This window comes from Callorhinus ursinus, unplaced genomic scaffold, assembly GCF_003265705.2.
Source record: "Callorhinus ursinus isolate GAN/ISIS: 27379988/994484 unplaced genomic scaffold, GSC_fseal_2.0 scaffold59, whole genome shotgun sequence".
In the NCBI taxonomy this organism is placed as follows: Eukaryota; Metazoa; Chordata; class Mammalia; order Carnivora; family Otariidae; genus Callorhinus; species Callorhinus ursinus.
Window position 1 is genome coordinate 8,121,567 of NW_027397121.1, and position 23,481 is coordinate 8,145,047.

Below are 23,481 nucleotides of genomic sequence, written 5' to 3' on the forward strand. Positions count from 1 at the left end.
TATGTACCCTCTATTCCTGTATTCTGAAGAGTTTTGATCAAGAAAGGATGCTGTACTTTGTCAAATGCTTTTTCTGCATCTATTGAGAGGATCATATGATTCTTGTTCTTTCTTTTGTTAATGTATTGTATTACATTGATGCATGCAGATGTTGAACCAACCTTGCAGCCCAGGGATAAATCCCACTTGGTTGTGTGAAAAATCCATTTAATGCACTGGTGGATCCTATTGGCTAGTATTTTGGTGAGAGTTTTTGCATCCATGTTCTTCAAGAAGATTGGTCTGTAATCCTCCTCTTCTATGGGGCCTTTGTCTGGTTTGGGGATCAAGGTAATGGTGGCCTCATAAAATGAGTTTGGAAGTTTTCCTTCCATTTCTATTTTTTGGAACAGTTTCAGGAGAATAGGTATTAATTCTTCTTTAAAGTTTGGTAGAATTCCCTTGGTAAGCCATCTGGCCCTGGGCTCTTGTTTCTTGGGAGATTTTTGATGACTGCTTCAATTTCCTCAATGGTTGTAGGTGTGTTCAGGTTTTCTATTTCTTCGTGGTTCAGTTTTGGTAATTGATACATCTCTAGGAATGCATCCATTTCTTCCAGGTTATCAAATTTGCTGGCATAGAGTTGCTTATAATAGGTTCTTATAATTGTTTGTATTTCTTTGGTGTTGGTTATGATCTCCCCTCTTTCATTCATGATTTTGTTGATTTGGGTCATTTCTCTTTTCTTTTGGATAAGTCTGGCCAGGGGTTTATCAATCTTGTTAATTCTTTCAAAGAACCAGCTCCTAGTTTCGTTGATCTGTTCTACTGTTCTTTTGGTTACTATTTCATTGTTTTCTGCTCTGATCTTTATTATTTCTCTTCTCCTGCTGGGTTTAGGCTTTATTTGCTGTTTTTTCTCTAGCTCCTTTAGGTGTAGGGTTAGGTTGTGTATTTGATACCTTTCTTGTTTCTTGAGAAAGGCTTGTATTGCCAAATACATTCCTCTCAGGTCTGCCTTTGCTGTATCCCAAAGATTTTGAACAGTTGTGTTTTCATTTTCATTGTTTTCCATGAATTTTTAAAATTCTTCTTTAATTTCCTGGTTGACCCATTCATTCTTTAATAGGATGCTCTTTAGCTTCTATGTATTTGAGTTCTTTCTGATTTTTCTCTTGTGATTGAGTTGTACTTTCAAAGCATTGTGGTAAGAAAGTATGCAGGGAATAATCCTAATCATTTCGTACTGGTTGAGATGTGATTTGTGACCTAGGATGTGATCTATTCTGGAGAATGTTCCATGGACAGTAGAGAAGATGTGTATTCCATTGTTTTGGATTGGAATGTTCTGAATATGTCTGTGAAGTCCATTTGGTCCAGTGTTTCATTTAAAGTCTTTATTTCCTTGTTGATCTTTTGCTTAGATGATCTGTCCATTTCAGTGTGCGGGGTGTTAAAGTCCCCCACTATTATTGTATTGTTGTCAATATGTTTCTTTGCTTTTGTTATTAATTGCCTCATATAATTGGCTGCTCCCATGTTCGGGGCATAGATATTTACAATTGTTAGATCTTCTTGTTGGATAGATCCTTTAAGTAGGATATAGTGTCCTTCCTCATCTCTTATTACACTCTTTGTTTAAAATCTGATTTGTCTGATTGAAGGATTGCTACCCCAGCTTTCTTTTGGTGTCCATTAGCATGGTATATCGTTTTCCACCCCCTCACTTTCAATGTGGGGGTGTCTTTGGTTCTAAAATGAGTGTCTTGCAGACAGCATATCGATGGGTCTTGTTTTTTAATCCAATTTGATAGCCTGTGTCTTTTGATTGGGGCATTTAGCCCATTTATATTCAGGGTAACTATTGAAAGACATGAATTTAGTGCCATTTTATTGTCTGTAAGGTGACTGTTACTCTGTATTCTCTGTGTTCCTTTCTGGTCTATGTTACTTTTAGGCTCTCTCTTTGCTTAGAGGACCCCTTTCAATATTTCTTGGAGGGCTGGTTTCGTGTTTGCAAATTCGTTTAGTTTTTGTTTGTCCTGGAAGCTTTTTATCTCTCCTTCTATTTTCAATGAGAGCCTAGCTGGATATAGTATTCTTGGCTGCATATTTTTCTCGTTTGGTGCTCTGAAGATGTCATGCCAGTCCTTTCTGGCCTGCCAGGTCTCCTTCTGTGGATAGGTCTGTTGCCAATCTAATGTTTCTACCATTGTAGGTTACATATCTCTCTCCCAAGCTGCTTTCAGGATTTTCTCTTTGTCTCTCAGACTCGTAAGTTTTACTATTAGATGTTGACGTGATGAACTATTTTTATTGATTTTGCGAGGGGTTCTCTGTGCCTCCTGGATTTTGATGCCTGTTTCCTTTACCAAATTAGGGAAGTTCTCTGCTGTAATTTGCTCCAGTATACCCTCTGCTCTTCTCTCTCTTTCCTTGTCTTCTGGGATCCCAATTATTCAAATGTTGTTTCGTCTTATCATATCGCTTATCTCTCGAATTCTTCCCTCGTGATCCAGTAGTTATTTATCTCTCTTTTTCTCAGCTTCTTTATATTCCATCATTTGGTCTTCTATATCACTGATTCTCTCTTCTGCCTCATTTATCCTAGCAGTTAGTGCCCCCATTTTTGATTGCACCTCATTTATAGCCTTTTTGATTTTGACTTGGTTAGATTTTAGTTTTTATTTCTCCAGAAAGGTTTCTCTAACAACTCCATTCTTTTTTCATGCCCAGCTAGTATCTTTAAAATCGTCATTCTGAACTCTAGGTCTGACATCATACTAATGTCTGTATTGAGTAGGTCCCTGGCAGTTGGTACTTCCTCTTGTTCTTTTTGTTGAGGTGTTTTTTTCCGTCTTGTCATTTTGTCCAGAGGAGAATAGTGAATGAGAGAAAAAAATGCTAACAGGGTAACAGCGTCCCCAGAAAATATAATCTAAACAAATCAGACAAGACCTGAAACCGGGGTAAAAGAAAGGGAAAGAAAGAAAACAGAAAAAGGAAAAGAAAGAAAAAAAAGATAAAAACAAAAAGAAAAAGAATATGATCAAACATGATCAGGCTGGTGTATAGATCAGTGCCACACACTAGATTTTGGGGGTATTTTGGTCCATTAGAAGAAAGTGCCTCCCAAAATTTTAAAGAAAGAAAAACTTATATATGTATAAAAATAAGGGTTGATTCGATGAGGGGATGGACTATGACTGTAAAGATGAAATTATAGAAAATTTTACAAAAGGAATTGATAAGTTAAGAAGTTGGTTGAAAAAAGAAAGAAGAGGATTTATAAAAAAAAAGAAATAAAAAGGGAGAGAATGTGATCAGGTAGGAGGCTAGAACAAAGCCATACACTAGAGATTTAGGGTATATTTTGATCTGTTAGAAGAAACTGTATCTCGAAATTTTAAAGAGAGAACAACTTATATATATATATGCCAGAAATGTGGGTAACTACTATGAAGGGATAGAATATGACTCTAAAAATGAAAAATAAAAATGTTTTTTTAAAAAAGGGATTGATAAGATGTTGGTTGAAAAAGGGAAAAAGAAAAATTCAAAAAAAAAGACAGTTAAAAAAATTAACTTTGAAAGACTAATGAATCATGGTAAAAAAAAAACCATGGATTCTATGTGCAGCATTCCCCTAGCGCTGGAGTTCTGCCATTCTCATTGATCGGTAAACTTGCTCTTGGCAGGCTGTTCTTGCTGATCTTCTGGGGGAGGGGCCTGTTGCTGTGGTTCCCAAATGTCTTTGCCGGAGGCTGAATTGCCCACCCTTGCTGGGTCCGGGTTAAGTAATCTGCTTGGGTTTGCTCTCAGGAGCCTTTGTTCCCTGTAAGCTTTTGGTACAGCTTTGGAGGACAAGAGTGAAAATGGTGGCCTCCCAATCTCCACCCCGGAGGAGCCGAGAACTCAGGGCCCCGCTCCACAGTAAGCCCCCAGAGAAAAGCAGTCAGTCACTCCCATCTCCCTGGTCTCTGGCCCCACTCCGTGCTCACCGGGCCCATGACCAAGCATTTCTATCTCTGGCACCCAACTTGATGTGGAGTCTCCAAACCCAGCAGATCCCTATGGTGTGCTCCCATGCTGCTCCTCCCAGGAGAGTAAGGGGAGTCTCCCCGGATCTGCCGCTTGTTGGGTCCCTGCTGGAGGAGAAGTGGCCCAACTGTGCTGTGGATCACAGTTTATGGCAACCCCAAGCTGAGAGCCCACCCCTCGGCTCCATCTCTGCAGCCGCTCTGATACCCAGGAGCTCTGCCGCACTCAGGCACCCCCAGTCTTTCTGTGACCCGGAGGGTCCTGAGACCACACTGTCCCACAAGGGTTCCACCCCCTGCTTAGCCACTAGAGCGACATCCCTCAGCAGAGCAGACTTCTAAAAGTTCCGATTTTGTGCTCCGGGGCTCTATCACTTGCCAGAAGCAGCCGACAGAGGCCCCCTCCCCCGCCGTCTATCCTCCGAATATCGCCTTGGATTCACTTCTCTGCATGTCCTACCGTCCAGAAAGTGGTCGCTTTCTGTTCAGAGAGTTGTTGCTGTTCTTTTCTTCGATCTCCTGTTGAGTTTGTAGGTGTTCAGAATGGTTTGATCCCTAACCAGCTGAATTCCTGAGACCAGACGAATTCCTTCCAGGTCTCCTACTCCTCCACCATCTTGCTCCCGCCAAAATGGCTTCTCCAGACTTTCTTATTTTCTAATGTAAATATTTAAGTTCATTCTAAGTTCATTTGTTATTTTTATTGTTGATCATAAATTGTCTTATGATTTACAAGTCCAATGTGTGTGATTTAGATTCTTTGAAATGTGTTGAGACTTTTGATGCTTTGTAAGTAAACTTACAAAGAATATTTTTTATCGGTTGAGTTCAAGATTTTACCCACAGATGTACTACCAGCCCAAGCTTATTAACTTTATTATTCAAATATTCTCTATTGTTATTCTTTTGCGTGACATACTAGCTTCACACAGATATGTTTAAGTCTCCAAATATAATTGCCTCCTTTTGATGTCATTTTTCTTTTTAATACTTCCAATTTTTCTTTTGCATATTTTGATTTTTGTTAGATACATACAAGTTGTAATTGTTCCTTTTTTAAATTTTGTTTTTTTACAATGATACCATGTCCATCCATAGACTCATGGATTTTGGATAAATTTTACATTATCTGATACTAGTATTGCTCCAAAACCTTTGTTATAATATGTATTTCTCTATTATTTATTTATTCTTTTATTATCAAACTTACAGCTTGTTTTCTCTCATTTTTATCTTTTTAAAATAGCATATTGCTTGACTCTGTTCACATTAACAATTAAAAATTTGTCTCAGATAAATTTAGTCCATTTTACATTTATTATATATTGCTGATATATTTTACCTAAGTTCTGCCAATTTTATTGTGTTTTCTATTTACCATGTTTTATTCTTTTATTTTTTAAATCTTCTTTCTTACTTTCTATTGGATTGTTAGATTTTCTTGTTCCTTTTGTTTTGCTTTACCTGTTTTGGTAGCTTTTATTTTATTCATTCTTAGATTTATAACATCCATACTGCTTGACTTTTCTAAAAAAAAAAAAACTAATTAGTATTTTTTTCTTACTCTCAGACTAGACAATAACCTCTTTTGACTATCTACCCTTTCAACATCTTCCGTGTTGTTTTATAATATGATTTTTAAAAACAAAATAATTGTTTACTTCTTTATATCCAATTGATTTGTAAAAATATGTGACCATTTTCTCTGTTTATAATTATTTGACATATCCCGTGTCTTCTTCTCTTTTAATTCTTACCCAAGTACAATCCTTTAGTTGCTTTTAAGGCCCCATATCCATATATATGTGAACATTTCTCTAAGCCTTTATGACTGAAAATAGCTTTACTTCACCCTCAGCCTTAAATAAGAGTTTAGCTGAGTATATAATTAACATTTTTTTTCTCTCAAGACTTTGCAGATTGATTTCATTTTCTTCTGACGTTTCTTATTGTGATTTACTACTAGTTTGATGGTTCCTAAGCAAATATGGTTTTAAGATTTTCTCTTTATCCTTGTATTCTTCATTTTAATTATGATGTCTCTGGGTGTGAGATTAACTTCATTTATCTTGCTCAAGACTCAAGATTTTCCATTCTGTGGACTCCTATCTCTCTTTATTTATAGAAAATTCTTGACATTAACTGCTATGAATATATCCCATGTTTATACTTATGTGTATATCTCTCTCTCTCTCTATCTATCTATCTATCTATCTATCATCTATCTATCATCTATCTAACAAACTATAGTCTCTCTTAAGATTGCTATCAAATATATGTAAAGATTCCCCTCTCCTCTTTCAGGTCTCATAATTTCTCTTTTGTCTATCTCATCTTTATTAATTATGTTAGTCTGTGATCCTGTAATAGATAAATCTTAAAATCTCAGTGGTTCTATTCATAAAATTCTATTATGTAAAATAGGGATGCCTGATTGGTAATTGGCTCTCCTCTCAGCAATGACTTCAGCAAGCAAGTTTGTCTTATCCTATGTTTCCACCATCTTCAACTAATGGCTTCTGAGTTCATCACATCTGCCTTAAGTGAGTGCAGGAGAAGCTTGGAGACCATGAATGGGGCTTTTATGGGGAAACCTGGGTATTATTTCACATATCTCTTTCAACAACATTAGGCTGGCTAGAACTCAATTATATAGCCCCATCTAACTGAAAGGGAATCTGGGGGAAATAATCAAACCATATTGTATTAGTTTTCTATTGCCACTGTAACAAACCACTACAAACTTAATGGCTTAAAACATTACAAATTTATTATCTTAGTTCTATAAGTCAGAAATCTGACACATGTCTCACTGGGCTAAAATCAGGGTGGCAGCAGGGCAGCATTCCTTCTGGAAGTTCTGGGAGCAAACCTGTTTCTTTGCTTTTTCAGTTTCTAGATATTCCTTGGCTCATGTTCTCCCATCTTCCATCTTCAAAACTAGCAAAACTTGACTAAGCCCCGCCACACATCACTTTGGCCTTCTTTCATTGTCACACCTTTTTCTGTGACTCCTTTCAATCTCCTGCTTCCATCTTTAAGGACCCTTATGATTCCATTGAGCCCACGCACCTAATCCAGGATAATATTTCTATTTAAGGTCAGCTGGTTAACAACCTTAATTCCACCTAAACCTTAAATCCCTTCCCTCACGTAGCCTAACATATTCAGGTTCCAGGACCTAATGGACATGGACATCTCAGGGCGAAATTCTTCTATCACATATGTGCCTTGGAGAAAAAGGAAATTACTTTGGTGAATAGCAAGGCAATCTCGGTCACACTAGATCCTTATTTCTTGATACTGGGTCCTGGATAATTTCCTTCAGATTTACCATTCATTAATTCTTTCTTCAGTTGCATCTATTCTCTTTGTTTACCCCCCAATATTTTTTATAATTTAATGATGCTGTTTTCTATATCTGCTATTTCATTTTGTTCTTTGTCAGATATAGTTGCTCCTGATTAATTCTGCTTTTGCTTTGTAGATTCTATTCCATCTTTCATATCTTTGAATATATGAAACACACTTGTTTGAAAATTCCTTTTGAATTACTCTTCTTATATAGGGAGTCCCATTTGTTGTGGCGTCTGTCACAGCAGTAGATTTCCTCAAATGTATTTTAATGTTAGCCTGTGAGTTTATTAGTTATCATTTGTTTGAGTTCCTCATAAACTCCCTATTGTGCAATAATCCTTTAGTACATAGATTTCCTAAGGCAGTTTTTATAACCATTTCTGCACTCATAGTTTCTCCCTTATATGAGTGGTTCAAATGTGGGTCCTATACCTGAACTTGGCTTATACTGAGAGTTCTACCATTGCTGGAGGCTCAATCTCCAGCTATAGTCTGCTGCAAATAGATCACTTCTTGGCAAACCCTGACAAACAGATATGAATTAATGGTGCCCTTTTCACAGATAGTGGTTTTGTGAGCCTTAGATATACACAATGACTAGTCCCAAGTTCTTCCACAGCATGAGGTCTGTGGCCTTAATTTTTACTCCTGATCATGTGCTGAAAAGCCAACCTCCCATTAAGATATATGGGTGATGAATCTTCTCACTTGCTATCAAAATTATGGGCTCCCTCTTGATATATGGCCCTTGGAGACTTCTCTTTCTAGTTTTCAAGTTCAACTTTATGGTTTAAAACTTTAAAAATTATCATGCCCAACTTTTCCAAGTGATTAGAGGAGAGGATGAAATATCCATCTTGACAACAAGTCCCTTTTTCCTGCCTTGACTCTTTATCTTTTAATATCTAGGGACATCCTGATTTTGTTTTCTTGTTATTGAACTTCCCCATAGGACACAAATGATTTTTGAGAAGTATAAACCCCCTATTGAAGCTGTTATGTAGTAATAGTTTGGTGCAAAAGATCTTTAAACAAAAAGGAAAAAAGAGAAAGAAAAATGAGAGAGAAGAGGAGGAGGAGGAAGATAGGTAGAGAAGGAAAACAGAAAAAACAAAAGCAGCAGGATCAAAAAGAAGAAAGTCACAGAGGCAGAAAAGTTTCCATGGACTAAAAAACTAGCAATCCTCACAAGTATTGTTATTCTCTTACTAAGAGAACTTAAAAGATAGGCTACATAGGTGTTGTAGTCCTACCCTACCATAAGAGTATTGCTAAGGAAATATACAAAAGCCCCCAAAACAATCCGTAAATGGATATCCATCTGCCCACGACACTGCATTGCACCTGATAACAGAAAATGGGATGTGACCCATTGTTGCCCTCTTTCCCACAACCTTTTCCTCATATGTAATCTATGTAGTCTTAGATTCTCCCTGAAACACACAGATCTCATTCTTGTTTCTTTTCTTTTAGCACTGTCTCGATCAAGTATTGGTAAGTTCCTTTACTTTTCTCCAATTCAATTCAAGGTGTCCCCAGGTTTGAATGGCAACAATGGAGGAGATGTCTAATCCCTTATCTCCCTGAGCCACGACTGACACTCAGGGGTTGGTGCTCGCAGGGGTTCCCTGTTCTGATACTCCCAAAATGAAAAACAGCAATAAAAAGATGCCAGACAACCACATAAACTTTTTTGTGTTTCTTTTTAGAACAAAAGGGTAAGTTCCTTTTCTCTTTCTCAATTCTAATTCCCTCTGTATCACAGACCTGGAGCTCATGCCCTAACTCTGCCTAGCCTCATCCCTCATCTTTTCTTCCTTCTCTATAATAGAGCATTTATCTGAAGTTAATGAGAGCTTTGAAAAATGAAAAGTCCACTGATTATGAAGAAAGAGACGATTCAAGTGGTTTTAGTTGGCTATGATGGTTTCAGCAAAACAAAATATCTTCTTTCACTCAGAAGCAGGAAGAAGGTTGTGAAAAGGGCAGGGAATGAGAGTAAAGGGGAGAGTTGTAGCTTAAACAAACCATGTTTGTTGAGTCCATATTTACAGGTATTGTAGATAAGAAAAGTGAACTTAAGGATATTATATAACTTACCCAAAGGCACATAGTTCATAGAAGGTAAAACTGAGTTTCTACACACTGAGCTTTTGACTAAATCTTGTGTTTGTCCAACTATCCCCAGGACACCATTAAAAATATTTATATTTAATTTTTCAATTTAAAGTGTCTTCCTGAAATAAAAAGTTTCAGGAAATGTAGGACATTATGCATATGTAAAAAATATTACATCCATTTTAATATGTAATTTAACAATGCAAAAAATGTGAATTAATCTAAATCTCAAAATTATTTTGCTAGTCCGATACTGACATAACTGCATCTGATGAATAAGGCTGTTTTATTACATAGATACATAATATGTATATGTAAGATATATATGTAAGATCTATATATCTTACATAATGACATATTACATATATATCTTACATATAATGACCTTAGAAAACTATCAAGCTCCATATTTTATTACTGTTATAATCAAAACAGATTTTATTTAGTTTAGTTTTGTTTTCATCCAATTAAGTCACAGAAAGGATAATTTACTACAGGAACAAAGTAAAATATCTTCAGGCTGACATATGCTCAGTAAGCAACACAGATCTTTAATTTCTCCTGCAATATTTCCAGGCTCTGTGGTACATGAGCATGGAATCAAAAGATAGTCATTGCTCAGAGGGCTGCAAGAGACATAGTACTTTAAAGGACAATTGGGCTTGTCAATACAAAATAACGAAAACATTTGGAGAGTTAAAAATAGAGGGGAATCTGCTGATATGAGTTCCGGACAGCATGGTGTGCTGGGATTTTAGAGAGTAAGAAAGAAAATCAGATTAGGAGTTATACTAATCATTATGATAATATGCTCCTTAAGATGAGAATTATCTTCTGATGGTGAATAAGGTAAATGGATATGTGACACATATTGGGCTTGATCTCAGAGGAAGGTGAGTAATTACTTATTATATATAGTATTTAGCTGAAAGATTCATGAAGCCATTCACCCCAAAGTTCAATATACTGTGTGGTCCTAGAGGATGAATGAGGCCCTCTTGAGAGGTCATTCTCAGAGACATCTCAGTGGACTATGGTAACTTGGGGAAGGGCTCTCAAACCAGGAGCACAAAGGGCTTGATTCTATTATTTCTTTGAAAATCTTAAACCAGCACAGTGCCTGAGGCAGTGGAAGATATGGTCCATCTGTCCCACACAGGTATATATAGGTATACATAGATAAGGACTGCAATTTGAAACAATATTATAATAATATGTATGGAGTATATGTATTATATCTTCATAGCAATCCTATGAAGTAGATATTATTATAAATCTTGTGTTTAAAATGAGTAATTTTTAGGCACAAAAAATTAAATAACTTATGCAAGGCCACACAGCTAGTAAGTAGAGGAACTAGGATTCAAATCCAAGCATTCTAGTATCTGATCACCCACTGTACTTCATGAAGACTAATGAGGACCCCCTTTCTAAAAAGAGTTCCATGAGAATCATATGCTTTTTAGGCCATTAATCCAGACTCCTGTGGATTTTTGCTATTATTCCTCAGTGTCAACTCCAGAAAGAGTATTTAAGTCTCTTTTCTATTTCTCAATTCAGGAAAGAGACATGTGAGTAAGCAAGAGGTAAAAAGGAGTACATAGGACAACTAAAGAAAGTTTAACCAAGACTTACGTCTTCCACGTTCCCTTAAGAGATTCAACCTTTACAAAGAAGACGTAAATGGCCTCCCTGTTCATCACCAGTCCTCCATGTCTTTCTGGGCCTCTGTCACAGCACCAAAGCACAATATCTTTCCACCATCTGTGACTAAATCACAGGGGAAGGGAGTGGAGAGCTTCTTCCTGAAGCATCTCTTCAAATGGGATTAACTCTGATGCCTTTAAACAGTTGACCTCATGAATTTATCTGTGTGTCCATTTAGCACAGTTTACAAGGGAATTGAGCATGTTCTGGTTGTTTCTCTGCCATGAATCCTTCGTATCTAGGCACCTTGTTCTGCCTGTCTGCCCTTTCCTGGGCAGGCCCTAAATTTAGAATGTCAGTCTTTTTGCTTCCCATTATCCTAGATTTTATTAGCTAAGGCTAAAAGGCCCAGGAATACAGGACTTCAGTTTGTGGATTTAGACTAAATGAATCATTAAAAGTTAAGCTGAACAGAGCATTGTTAAATCCTGTCTTTTTAGAGACTGGTTAAATAAGGTTCCAAATAGCTGATGGAAATGATCTAAGATCAAATTTCACACAGGAATTTAACCTCAACATAAGGCAAATAAGACAAATGCTCAGCCTTCTTCCACTGAATAGAGTGGGGTTCATTCTATAGTAGTTTACATATTACTAATACTGTCATGATTTAATATTAAAATTTCCACAAACCTTCCCTATTATTTAGGTAATTTTATAAGAGGAACACTCCAGAGATTAATAAAAAGAACAACAAAAAAAAGAGAAAGTCAATATATAGGAAAGAAGTTAATTTACTTTTTAAAGGACTATTCCAGAAAGAACAGAAAGAGAAAACTGTATGCAGTACAGAGGAAAATGCACTGAACTTTGAGTCAGAAAAATTGGAGGCGAAAACTGCATATATTTTTTAGCATACTCAGGCACAGACCTTCCTCTCTCTCCATCTCAGTCTTCTTTTTTTATAAAATTGGAACCTTTCTAAGATTGCCTTTCTTTGGTTCTTGAAGCTATTACTTTATGAAGAGGAGATTCTCCAAACTGAGAAAAGGAAAAGAAAGAAGGAGGAGTAGAAAATAGGGGAAAGGAAAGATGTTGAATGAAATCAGAATATTGAAAATACAGTAAACCTGGAGACTGTCCTGAGAATTTCACTCCTGGATAGTGTCCAAATGGGGGGATGATTCGAGATGCAAGTGTGGTAACCCATCTGCCTACTGGGGAATGGAGGGTACAGTTTCTGGAAAGACCCCTGGGAAACGGGTGGATTATTTAAACCATTAACTCTAAGCCGATTTGAATATTTGTTATTGTTCTTTAGCGTTACTGCAAGGATCCATGAGTAAGTTTTTCTTCTCCTTTCAAAATCTGGTGTTGTAAGGCTCCCACACTAGGCAGAGGACGTCTCCCTGTCTTATCTGGGGAGATATGCTATGTCAGAGTGAGAGTGCTGGAGGCTCATCATTCTCCACCTTCTCCTTCATTAGTTATTGTACCTACACCATGTTCACCTGCCTCACCTTTCCCCTAAGACAATGACACTCCCCTTCTTGCTTTTAAGCAAATTCCTGCACTCTTGTCATGTCTTGTCATGGGACCTCATCTCCCAGCCCCACCTTCTCTTCAGCTGTCATAGCTTCTCTCTTTTATATCTTTGTATTTTTCTCTTCCATTAACTCCCTCTCCTTATAGAGCAGATTTGATTTTCTTCCATCCCAACAGGTCCTCCCTGGACTCTGTGTCCCTTTCTAACTACATGACTCCCCAACCCCCACAAAATGCTGTTTACTTTGGCCGTGGACTTGGGAATAAGCTATTGTTTACCCCATTATAGAAAATATGCATTATTTCTCCATGAACTGAGAGTGGTATAATAAGAACTATTAAAAACCACTTTAAAAATAAGTTTTTTTATTAATGTATTATAAATGTACAGGGAGTCTGTTACAGATGCAGGCTCTGGAGCCAGGCTGCCTGGAGTTGTATGCCAGCTCCCTATTTACTGGTTCTTTGAACATAGGCAAGTTATTTAATTTCTCATTAAGCTTTTATAATTTCAACTACCAGTTGAAAAATTAACAGAAAAGAACAGAAAAGTGAGGGAATATAGAAGACATGAATGGAGAAAGAAGAAAAAATGAGGTGATAAGGCTTAAATCAGTCTCCTGGAACTGATTTCCATTTATTTCCAAAGCAGAATGAATGCATTTTCTAAAAGGGAAGAATGGGAGAGGAATGAGGGGCAGAAAAGTAACAAATTAGGGAAAATGACACAAAAAAATTTTAAAATTTAGAAAGAGATAATTCTGGTTGACAAATTTTTTTCTTCTGAGCTATGTGCTTCTGATAAAATTTTTCATATTGAATATTATATTTTTGGGCACACAACGAGTAAAATTACTTCTTGCTCAAAGGTCATGATTGCCTGATTTTCTCTAAAAAGTATCACAGCTTCCGGGTGCTTCACAACCTGAACAAGTTTGTGAATTACGGGTTTTAATTAAATGTGACCCAACCAATACCTATGATTAAATTAACAAAAAAAGGGAATTCATTTGGTTTATCTCAACTCAGGCCACAGCCTGTGGTGATGTGGATCTCACACCGTACTGTTGTTGAAATGTGCAAGGTACTCACTTAAACACTTTCCCTTTCCAAAGTAGAGCTCCCAAATTGGCAAACCAGTAGCCCAGTGCCACCTGTACATGTGTTCTGGTTGACCAGCATTGCATTATTTTAAATTTTGAATGTGAATGCTTCTAGATAGAGTATGCACTTTTCAAATGCCCAAATTCTCCACTATCCCCTAAAACTGACAGATTCACAATTCATGAGACTTACTGAAGCAGTTGAGCTTTTGACCCCCACAAAGTCAACCAGTATCTCTGTTTAGCGTGGAAAATTTGGCACTCTCTAAGAGAAATAATTCTAGTATTTTCATTAGGCAGACTATCCGCAGAGGCTGTGTCCTTAACTGAAACATACATAATACTTAGTATTTTGGCAGGATACTCAAGTCTTATAATTAAGCTTTTTAACTGCTTCACTTTGAAAGTGGAAACCTTTTGCTATCATGCTTATTTGTCTTCAACTGGACAAGGCCACAAAACTCTCAGTTCAAAAATTTCCAAAAATATATATGTTCCACCTCTGCTTATACCTTTGCCTGTGGCAGATACCAGTAGGTGATTATAGTTCTTTCCTGCTCAGCCCACATACAATCTAAAATTTTTCTCTTGTCCAGGGAGTTGCTACTAATTGATCAGAATTAGCCCATTAACTCAAATATATTCATCATTCCTGATATGAGTCAATATTATGAAATCTTAAATATATGGGAGCTGTCTTTTATAAATTATCTTTATTTGGTAGTGGGAATGGCAGTATGTTACCTTAGTCTATAGCACATAGAAAAGGCAATATCTCTTCCCAAGTGCTGAGATCTTATAATTTCTGTGAAAATCTACTATTTCCCCCCAAACACAACAAACTAGCAAACAAAAATCAAGTCATAAATATATAAGTAAAAACTATAATTATTTTAAGAGAAATAAGTTGTAAATTTTTCAACTCACTAAAAGCTTTTTTACTAAATATAATTTTTTAAAATAATACTTCAGCACTTAAAGAATGTTCAACAGAGAAATAAAACTATGTAAGGTAAAAAGATTTGAACAGGTAAAAGAAGAAAGAGTGGGGAGGAAAGCAATAGGGAGGAAAGATTTCAGTGAAAATCTCCAGAATAGGAAAACGGAAGTCCAAAGTAGGTTCTAAAACTTCAAACCATAATTTCACACACACACACAAAACCTTTGAAATTCCATGGGAAAATTAATTCATCTCATAAATACACTTGTTTCAGTAGAGAGGTCTTGACATCTTAAAATAAGATTGGTTACTCTCAAGGAAGAAGCAATGGTTCTCACACTCCTGCCAATCTCACTGCAACATCAACGGGTATAACTAAGGTACTGTGGTAACTAAGGAATACAAAAAGATTTTTTCTTAAAGAGTGAAATCACACAGATCAGCAAACCAAAACAACACAATGAAGTGCTCATGAAAATGCCCTGTCACCAGCATTCAGAACTTTCCAAATGACAATAAGATATAAGAGGGAAAAGTAGTCATAATAAAATAAAATTTTTAAAAAGTATGGTGACTAATATAACATAATAAAATAAAATTTAAAAAAAGAGGAAAAAATAGAGAAAGTAGAAAAAAAGGTAAACTAAAGCCGAAGACCTTAAACACAGTGAAAACTTACTTGCATAAGAGTTTCATTCCTTTGTAGTCACTGAATATTTCTTTCCAAACAATTCTGATAGAACTTATCAGCTTTCCTAACCGTTATTATTCTTGATTTTTCACTGTAGCCATGCCTCTAAGAAAGGAGGTATAATTTCCATTTTAAAGATGAGAAAAGTAATGTTTCAAAGGTTTAGTAACATGTAGTCATATAACTAGGGAGTAGTGAAGCTGGGACTCTCTAGTCTTGGATATTTATTTACTTATTTATTTGAGAGAGAGCGCTTGCAGGAGAGAGTGGGGAGGGGCAGAGGGAGAAGGAGAGAGAATCTTTTTTTTCCCATGAAATCAACTTTTATTATGTTATGTTAATCACCATACATTACATCATTAGTTTTTGATGTAGTGTTCCATGATTCATTGTTTGCGTATAACACCCAGTGTTCCATTCAGTACATGCCCTCTTTAATACCCATCACCAGGCTAACCCAACCCGCACCCCCTCCCCTCTAGAACTCTCAGTTTGTTTCTCAGGGTCCATAGTCTCTCATGGTTCATCTCTCCCTCCGATCCGCCCCCCTTCATTTTTCCCTTCCTGTTATCTTCTTCTTCTTTTTTTTTTTTTAACATATAATGTATTATTTGTTTCAGAGGTACAGGTCTGTGATTCAACAGTCTTACACAATTCACAGCACTCACCATAGCACATACCCTCCCCAATGTCTATCACCCAGCCACCCCATCCCTCCCACCCCCCACCACTCCAGCAACCCTCAGTTTGTTTCCTGAGATTAAGAATTCCTCATATCAGTGAGATCATATGATACATGTCTTTCTCCGATTGACTTATTTCCCTTAGCAAAATACCCTCCAGTTCCATCCACGTTGTTGCAAATGGCAAGATTTCATTCCTTTTGATGGCTGCATAATATTCCATTGTATGTATGTCAATGGACATCTTGGCTCTTTCCAAACTTTCCATAGTTTGGCCATTGTGGACATTGCTGCTATAAACATTGGGGTGCATGTACCCCTTTGGATCACTACATTTGTATCTTTGGGGTAAATACCCAGTAGTGCAATTGCTGGGTTGTAGGGTAGCTCTATTTTCAACTTTTTGAGGAACCTCCGTACTGTTTAAGGAGAGAGAATCTTAAGCAGGCTCCAAACTCAGCCCAACATGGGGCTTGATCTCAGGATCCAGAGAACGTGACCTGAGCCAAAATTAAGAGTTGGATACTTAACCATCTGAGCCACCCAGGTGCCCCTAGCCTTGGATCTTTACCCTCAAAATTTGACTATTTGTACCGCACACATGGGGAGGAGGGAATGGGATTGCCTACACTTCTTGCTCTCTGAAAGTCTAAATCTAGATGAGATTATATTTGTCATTTTTTTTTTGCTTAAACAACATTTATCTCTCACAGTTCTTGTCATTTTTCATCATAGGTGATGCAAAAGCCCTCAAAGCAACTCCAGAACCTTTATGTAAGTTTCTCCTACTTTTCAACTCAGTTTTTTTTTTAATCTTCTACAAAGTGCCTACTATGGGGGGGGGGGCTGGAGTGGGGGTTAAGTAGGCACATAAAGGAGTAAGAAAAGAGACAACTCACTATTTTACTATTCTCCTTTTCCTTTACCAGTGTGAGGAACTTGAGGCTGATTTCAGGATCCCTCTACGTGACAATTTTCTTATTTAGCAAAGTGGAAACTCTTCTAATGATATTAATTCATAGGTGAAAGGAAAAATCCTGTGGTTGGGTGAAGTTGTTTACCTAAAATAAACAGAAATTTTTAGAAGGATTTGACCATAGGAAGATAGTAAAAATTGAGAACAAGAAAAATAATTGCAGGAAATACGATCTTAAGAGTCTCCTAAGGAATAAAGGGGGGGAATGAAGACTTACCTTCTTACTGCTTTCCATGTAAATGTAATAATGTAGTAAATGCTTGAACTGAAGCTCCCTGAAATGTATATCCTTCAGTCATGCTCTCTCCAGACTTACTTGTTTGTGTTTGTATTTTAGCTGGCACTGCAGGACCCATAAGTAAGTTTCTTTCTTGTGCTTTAATTCCCATGTGCTTTGATTTACTACACTGTTAGAATATGTAAGAGTCTCCTATTCGTGGATGTTTTTATTTCCCCCTGCACAAATTGTCAATTATTTTCTCCTTCTTTATTCCCTATTCTTATTTTAATAAGCTGGGAGCCTCTCTGAGGAAGTACTATCACTTTTAAATTTCTCAAAGTCCTGAGATTCAATGGCCAAGGAAAAAGTGTTAAGAATAAAAGTGTTAAAAGATAGGAAGTTCCCTTGCTAGAAATCCCAGTCACAGCTCACTGATAGAGGGTCCCCTGCTATTAACAAAGAGTAAATCTGGAAGAAGTGTCCAGATAGCATCTTAAATGACATTACAACAAACATCTCTGGCAGAAGCACTGGGAATGAGGGATGGGTGAGAGACAGTTGATACAGAAAAGAAAAAAAAGTGGTAAATGGGAACAGTGACCTATACAAGCTCTGAGATTTTACCAGTCTCTTAAAGGCCTGCTGCTTAAAGTGGGTCCAGGGATCTGCATTAGCATCACCTTGGAGTTTCTTAGCAATGAAGAATCTCCACCTAAAACCCACTAAAATAGAATCTGCATTTTTAAGAAAATCCCCAGGTGGCTTAGAACCATTACTTACAGGGTTTCAATCCTCTATAGCTAGAAAATAAATAAAAAGTTGAGTGCACTTGGTCTAAGTTTAACCAGCTCCTCCATCCCTTCAGATTCTCCACAGCAAGAGTAGCCTTAAAGTCAATGACAAGAAAAATGAAACTCACCAAGGTTTCATTAATTTCTTAATATATTTCTATCCATCACTGCTGAGGATGCTCAGAGCTTGAGCTCCTGGGGCAGGGCCAACACCAAAGAGGAAGATTGATTTGCGGGTTAAAGCTCATGACAAATCACATGCTGTGTCTACTCCTCCTGGAGCATTTATACACATGAAACATAATTAAAATAATCAAAGTCAATCAAGAGTAAACACTGGGGAAGTGTCACTAAAGCACGTGTAGCCCTAGAGGTAGAAAGAGGTGTCCGTGTGTATGGTGTTTATAAAGGAGAGGCTGTTATTGTTAAGCATGTGGGTCTAGTGCCTCAATCCCTTTACCAGCCAACTGCACTTGTGAAAGTCTTGAGCCTTCTGAGAGTTCCTATTCCCTTTCATGCTAAGATATTGCAGGCCAAGTTACTCCAATGAATAAGGGAGCTGAGGTTACCCACAGGAGACAAAAATTCCCACTGCCTCCTTCAGAAGATGAGGCCATAGATTCTGGCTAAACAAGTTCAAATTAGCCCAGGTGGAAGAAAGGCAATGGCCTATGGAATCTACTGAGTTACAGTGACCCATCAGGGAAGTAACCCTGACCACTTCATCCCTGCAGCTCCAGCTGTCAGATCCCAGTAGTTACAGGGGTCCTCCAGGGTGGGGAATGAAGAATAAAATTTATTTACTCTTCTGATGAGGTAGAAATTTTGTTCCCTGTGTCTGCATTTATGATGTTCTCCCAAAAATAATTTCAGTGCAAACTGTGTATTTTCTGTGCCAAAGAACCATTCTAATTAGTCTGTTTTGCTTTTCCCATATTTTAGCTGGAACCATTGGACCCATAAGTGAGTTCCTTTTCTGTTTCCTAATTCTGATACTCTTTGGTCTTCTGTGAGCTATGGGACCTCTCCTTACCCAAGCTCTTTCTATTTCCAGGCTTTCTCACCCACGCTTCTTGATTGCATGATTGCATTTAAATTACTGACACCTCTTGATGCTCAAGACATCAGAAAAAAAACCCCTGAACTGTGACTGAGTTTAAGACAAGGGAAAGCAAAATCATTCATATTTAAAATAATATGAAATATAAATAAATATTTAAAACCAGAAAAAAGTTCTCTTATAATAAAAATAATTAAAATAACTACTGTGGACTTTTCCTAAACAGAGGGAAACACTACAAGAACAGTTGGTTCTAGGAGAAGGCAAAAGAATAAGCATGATAAAGACAAGGAGGAGGTGGTGATGAAAAAAAGCCAACATAACTGACATCCCACCTACCCCTAGGAGTGTCAATCCTTTGAGAGAACTGAGTGTTGGGCCAGGCACAGAGGGAAAGAGAGGACGGATGAAAGTGAAGGAAAGATTGACAACCTTCAGCCCCAGTTTTATACGTCCCCCTCTGCCATAGATTTCTCATTTATGATGAATGCCAAATGACTTAATCTGGAGGGAGGGCTATGGGGCTTCTTTGCTAAAATTATCTATTCATATACCTTCGTAATTCTCCCTCTGGTTGAGTTGCTTCAGTTTCTTTAAAAAGAATATTGGATGCATGAGCATTCTGTTAATATCAAACCTGCTGATTTTCCTCTTCTCCGTATTTCAGTGCAATTCACAGCACCAATTCGTAAGTATCAAATTTGTTTCTCCACTCTGGTTCCTTTAATTTCTCACCCACAAGGTCTTAAGTACTGATCTGCCCTGTTTTCTTGATGCCATGTTTCTCAACCTCTCTAGCATTCCTATTACACAGTTTCCAAAGAAGCTGTGCATAAAGTAGAGAGACTGCAAAGCCCATGGGCTAACATAAGAAAATAGAAAAGGACCCTCTTAATAGCAGTCATAAGGCCTCTCAGCAAGGGAAGTTCACTTTTCAAATAACAATAAGTCTGTAATGGAATGAGAGAAAAAAAAATTTTAAAGGAGACATTATGAATTAGTATGGAATGAGTCTATCCCAGTCCTCTAAAGGTTACAAATATCACTGAAAAAAAAGGGGAGGCCCCTGTTCCTGGAAGTCCCCTATACTGTACAACACGAAGCCCATCTGAGGACTGCCATGCAAGCAACCCTTGATGTTCCTAGGGTTCCTACTTATGACACTCCCTCTAGAGTGAGGGTTGAAGAATGGTTCTTTTCCTCACAGTGATGAAGCATACTGATTATCTCCCTTTCTCCCTCACCCCTCTCTCTCTTCCTCTCTTTTTCCCTCTCTGTTTCTTAGCAGGAGCTACGGGACCTATCAGTAAGTTTACTGCCTGATTCCCCACTGTAGAGAATTTTAATTTCCTGCAGTATCTTAGGGACACTTCCTTGGATTCTATGTTAGGATTTCAGGGGTTTGGGGGGGTCCACATTTTTTTGGCCTTTTTGTTGTCTTGTACCTACCATTTCAGTAAGTCATTAATGACGTGCATTCCAGTGCCAAACACAAACCATAAGGTTTTCAATCACATCACACAAAGGACTTTTAAAAACAGAATGAGATGGACAGAAGTGAAAATATAGGGGAAATGAAGAAAATTAAGTTTAAATGGAGAAGGATTTTTCCAATCCTCTACAGGGGTTTAAATGGGCCAAAAGGGTGACCTCTACTTAGTACTTTTGCTACTTAGCCTTTCAGTGGATCCATTAGATAAGGAGGCCCTTATATGGATTAGATTGTCTTAGCATCCATGAAGAAAGTCAACATCCCTGCTACCCCACTGTAGCTGAGCCCAAGTTTAGTGGCATAGATTACCAGGAAAAGCATGCAAATGAGAAATACGGGCTCCAGACCCTGAGAGCAACTATTGATTTCTTTCCTCTCTTCTTTTGTTTATTTTTCTAGAGCTCTCTCAAAAAACCATTGGTAAGTCACCTCTCAATTACAATGTCTTTTGGTCCTGGACAATGCTTAGAATGTCAGTTGATTTTTATTTCAAATGATTCATGCCCATAGACTCCAGGATCAAGTTTTTCCACTGTCTCATTATCCCACTCAGAATTCCTAGAGGTTGGATTCACCCAGGTTCCACAATAAAAAGATATTAACTATGAAGCTGAAATACAAAGTGAAAAAATAACCCCCTAGGAGTGGTCTTTTCTAAGTTCTATAATATAGCTTTTTAGAACCACCATGTAATAAAGTTTTAGAACACAGCACCTAAACTTCTTGCTTTCCCTGAAAATAAATTTTTGTTATTGGGATTATATTCAAAATAATGCAAATCCTGTTTTTTCTTCCGATCTAGTGTTTCTGAAAAGTTCTCTCCAAGACAGTTAGGTTTTATTTTCACCAACTTTTAGCAACTTACCCTATTGCATTTTTCCATAGAAACATTATAAATAATGGTTAGGTTCAAGATACAGTTGTCCATAATTACATATTTACAAACTAAGAGCAAATAATTATACCTTCACACACTGGTTTATAGGATTCCTAACAAAAATTAGAAATTTTTGAAATTAGAAACCTAAAAAAAAGATGTTTGAGGTTTCCCATATTTGCCTAACAGAATGAATGTAAGTTCTATATCTGTACCTAGTCATTCTTTGTGTGATTCCTTCATGAATTTGCATGTCATCCTTGCACACAGGTCATGCTAACTTTCTCTGTATTGTTCCAATTTTAGTATATGTGCTGCTGAAGTGAACATTCCTTGTATGATTCCTATAATGGCTTACAGTTTTTCTAACTCTCCAATGCATTATTTTGTTGGGCCTACACAACATTTCAATGGTGGTGGGTAAAGTAGATATTATACCCATCTTGAGAGATGAAAAAATTGAGGTTCAGAAACCATTTCTCAAAAAAATAAGGGAAGGAAGATAGTTAATGAAGTTAGAACTGAAGTTGTGCTAACTCTTTTTTTAATGTGAGTTCTTTCCACTACTATTTTGAGTGTTCTAAAAGGTTATTAGTTAGGAATACAATGAACTTATAATATTAAAAATAGTGGACAAAAAGTCCTATGGGGAGAGGAAGTGAGAGAAAATGCAATACAAAGAGTAACAGACAGAAATAAAGAGACATGTTAAAAGAGAAAAATTGAGAGAAATTTAAAAAGAACAAAAGTAGGAAGAAAGTTAAAAGCAGGAGATTGAGTTCAAGGCAGGAGAAGAAAAAAAGTAAATGAATATAAATAAAGCTGAGAAACAGAAGTAAAAGAAGTCTACAAAAGAGCCACAAATTGAAAAAGAGTAAGAAAATATAGGAAAACTAAGAAAACAAAATAATACTAGAGGAAGGCGGAGCAAGATGGCAGAGGAGTAGGAGAACTGGATTTCGTCTGGTCTCAGGAATTCAGCTGAATAGGGATCAAACCATTCTGAACAACTATGAACTCAACAGGAGATCGAAGAGAAGAACACCAACAACTCTCTGAACAGAAAAGCGACCACTTTCTGAAAGGTAGGACATGCAGAGAAGTGAATCAGAGGCAATATTTAGGGGATAGATGGTGGGGGAGGGGGCCTCCAGCGGCCACTTCTGGCAAGTGATAGAGCAGCGGAGCACAAAATCAGAACTTTTAGAAGCCAGCACCGCTGAGGGACGTCGCTCCAGTGGCTAAGCGGCGGGTGGAACCCTCGCTTAGGGTTGTGGTATCGGGACCCTCGGGGTCACAGAAAGACCAGGGGTGCCTGAGTGCGGCAGAGCTCCCAGGAATCGGAGCTGGGAAGCCGGCTGCAGAGACAGAGCCGAGGTGCGGGCTCTCAGCTCAGGGTTGCCATAAACTGTGATCGGCGACACATTCGGGCCACTGCTCCTCCAGCAGGGACCCAAAAAGTTGCAGAGCCAGGGAGACTCCCCTTCCTCCCCCAGGAGGAGCGGCGCGGGAGCGCACCACAGGGATCTGCTGGGTTTGGAGACTCCAACGGGGTCGGGAGCCAGAGATAGAAACCCTCGGTCACAGGCCAGGTGAGCACGGAGTGCGGCCGGAGATCGGGGAGATGGGAGTGACTGCTTTTCTCTGGGGGTGCACTGAGGAGTGGGGCCCCAAGTTCTTGGCTCCTCTGGGGCAGAGATTGGGGGACCGCCATTTTCACTCTCATCCTCTAAAGCTGTATGGAGAGCTTGCAGGGAACAAAAGCTCCCGAGAGCAAACCCGAACAGATTACTTAGCCTGACCGGCAAGGGCGGGGCAATTCCACCTCCGGCAAAGACATTTGGGAACCACAGCAACAGGCCCCTCCCCGAGAAGATCAGCGCGAATAGCCAGTCAAGACCAAGTTTACTGATCAACCAGAACGGGAGAACTCCAGCGCTAGGGGGCTACTGCACACAGAAT

General features: G+C 38.0%; 1 protein-coding gene and 1 non-coding gene across 2 annotated transcripts in view; one reads left to right on the top strand and one right to left on the bottom strand.

Annotated features, from left to right (window-relative positions):
• The window catches only part of TSBP1 (testis expressed basic protein 1), a 113,631-nt gene that overhangs the window by 15,681 nt on the left and 74,469 nt on the right, over positions 1 to 23,481 (top strand). The window contains exons 10-15 of the mRNA XM_073884787.1: positions 8,850 to 8,870; positions 16,839 to 16,877; positions 17,417 to 17,437; positions 19,033 to 19,053; positions 19,818 to 19,838; positions 20,439 to 20,456. Coding sequence (XP_073740888.1) covers positions 8,850 to 8,870; positions 16,839 to 16,877; positions 17,417 to 17,437; positions 19,033 to 19,053; positions 19,818 to 19,838; positions 20,439 to 20,456 — 141 coding nt within the window. The remainder of the gene's footprint in view (positions 1 to 8,849; positions 8,871 to 16,838; positions 16,878 to 17,416; positions 17,438 to 19,032; positions 19,054 to 19,817; positions 19,839 to 20,438; positions 20,457 to 23,481) is intronic.
• LOC112816195 (U6 spliceosomal RNA) lies at positions 21,743 to 21,847 on the bottom strand. Its single transcript, XR_003206143.1, has one exon. It is a non-coding gene; the product is annotated as a U6 spliceosomal RNA (small nuclear RNA).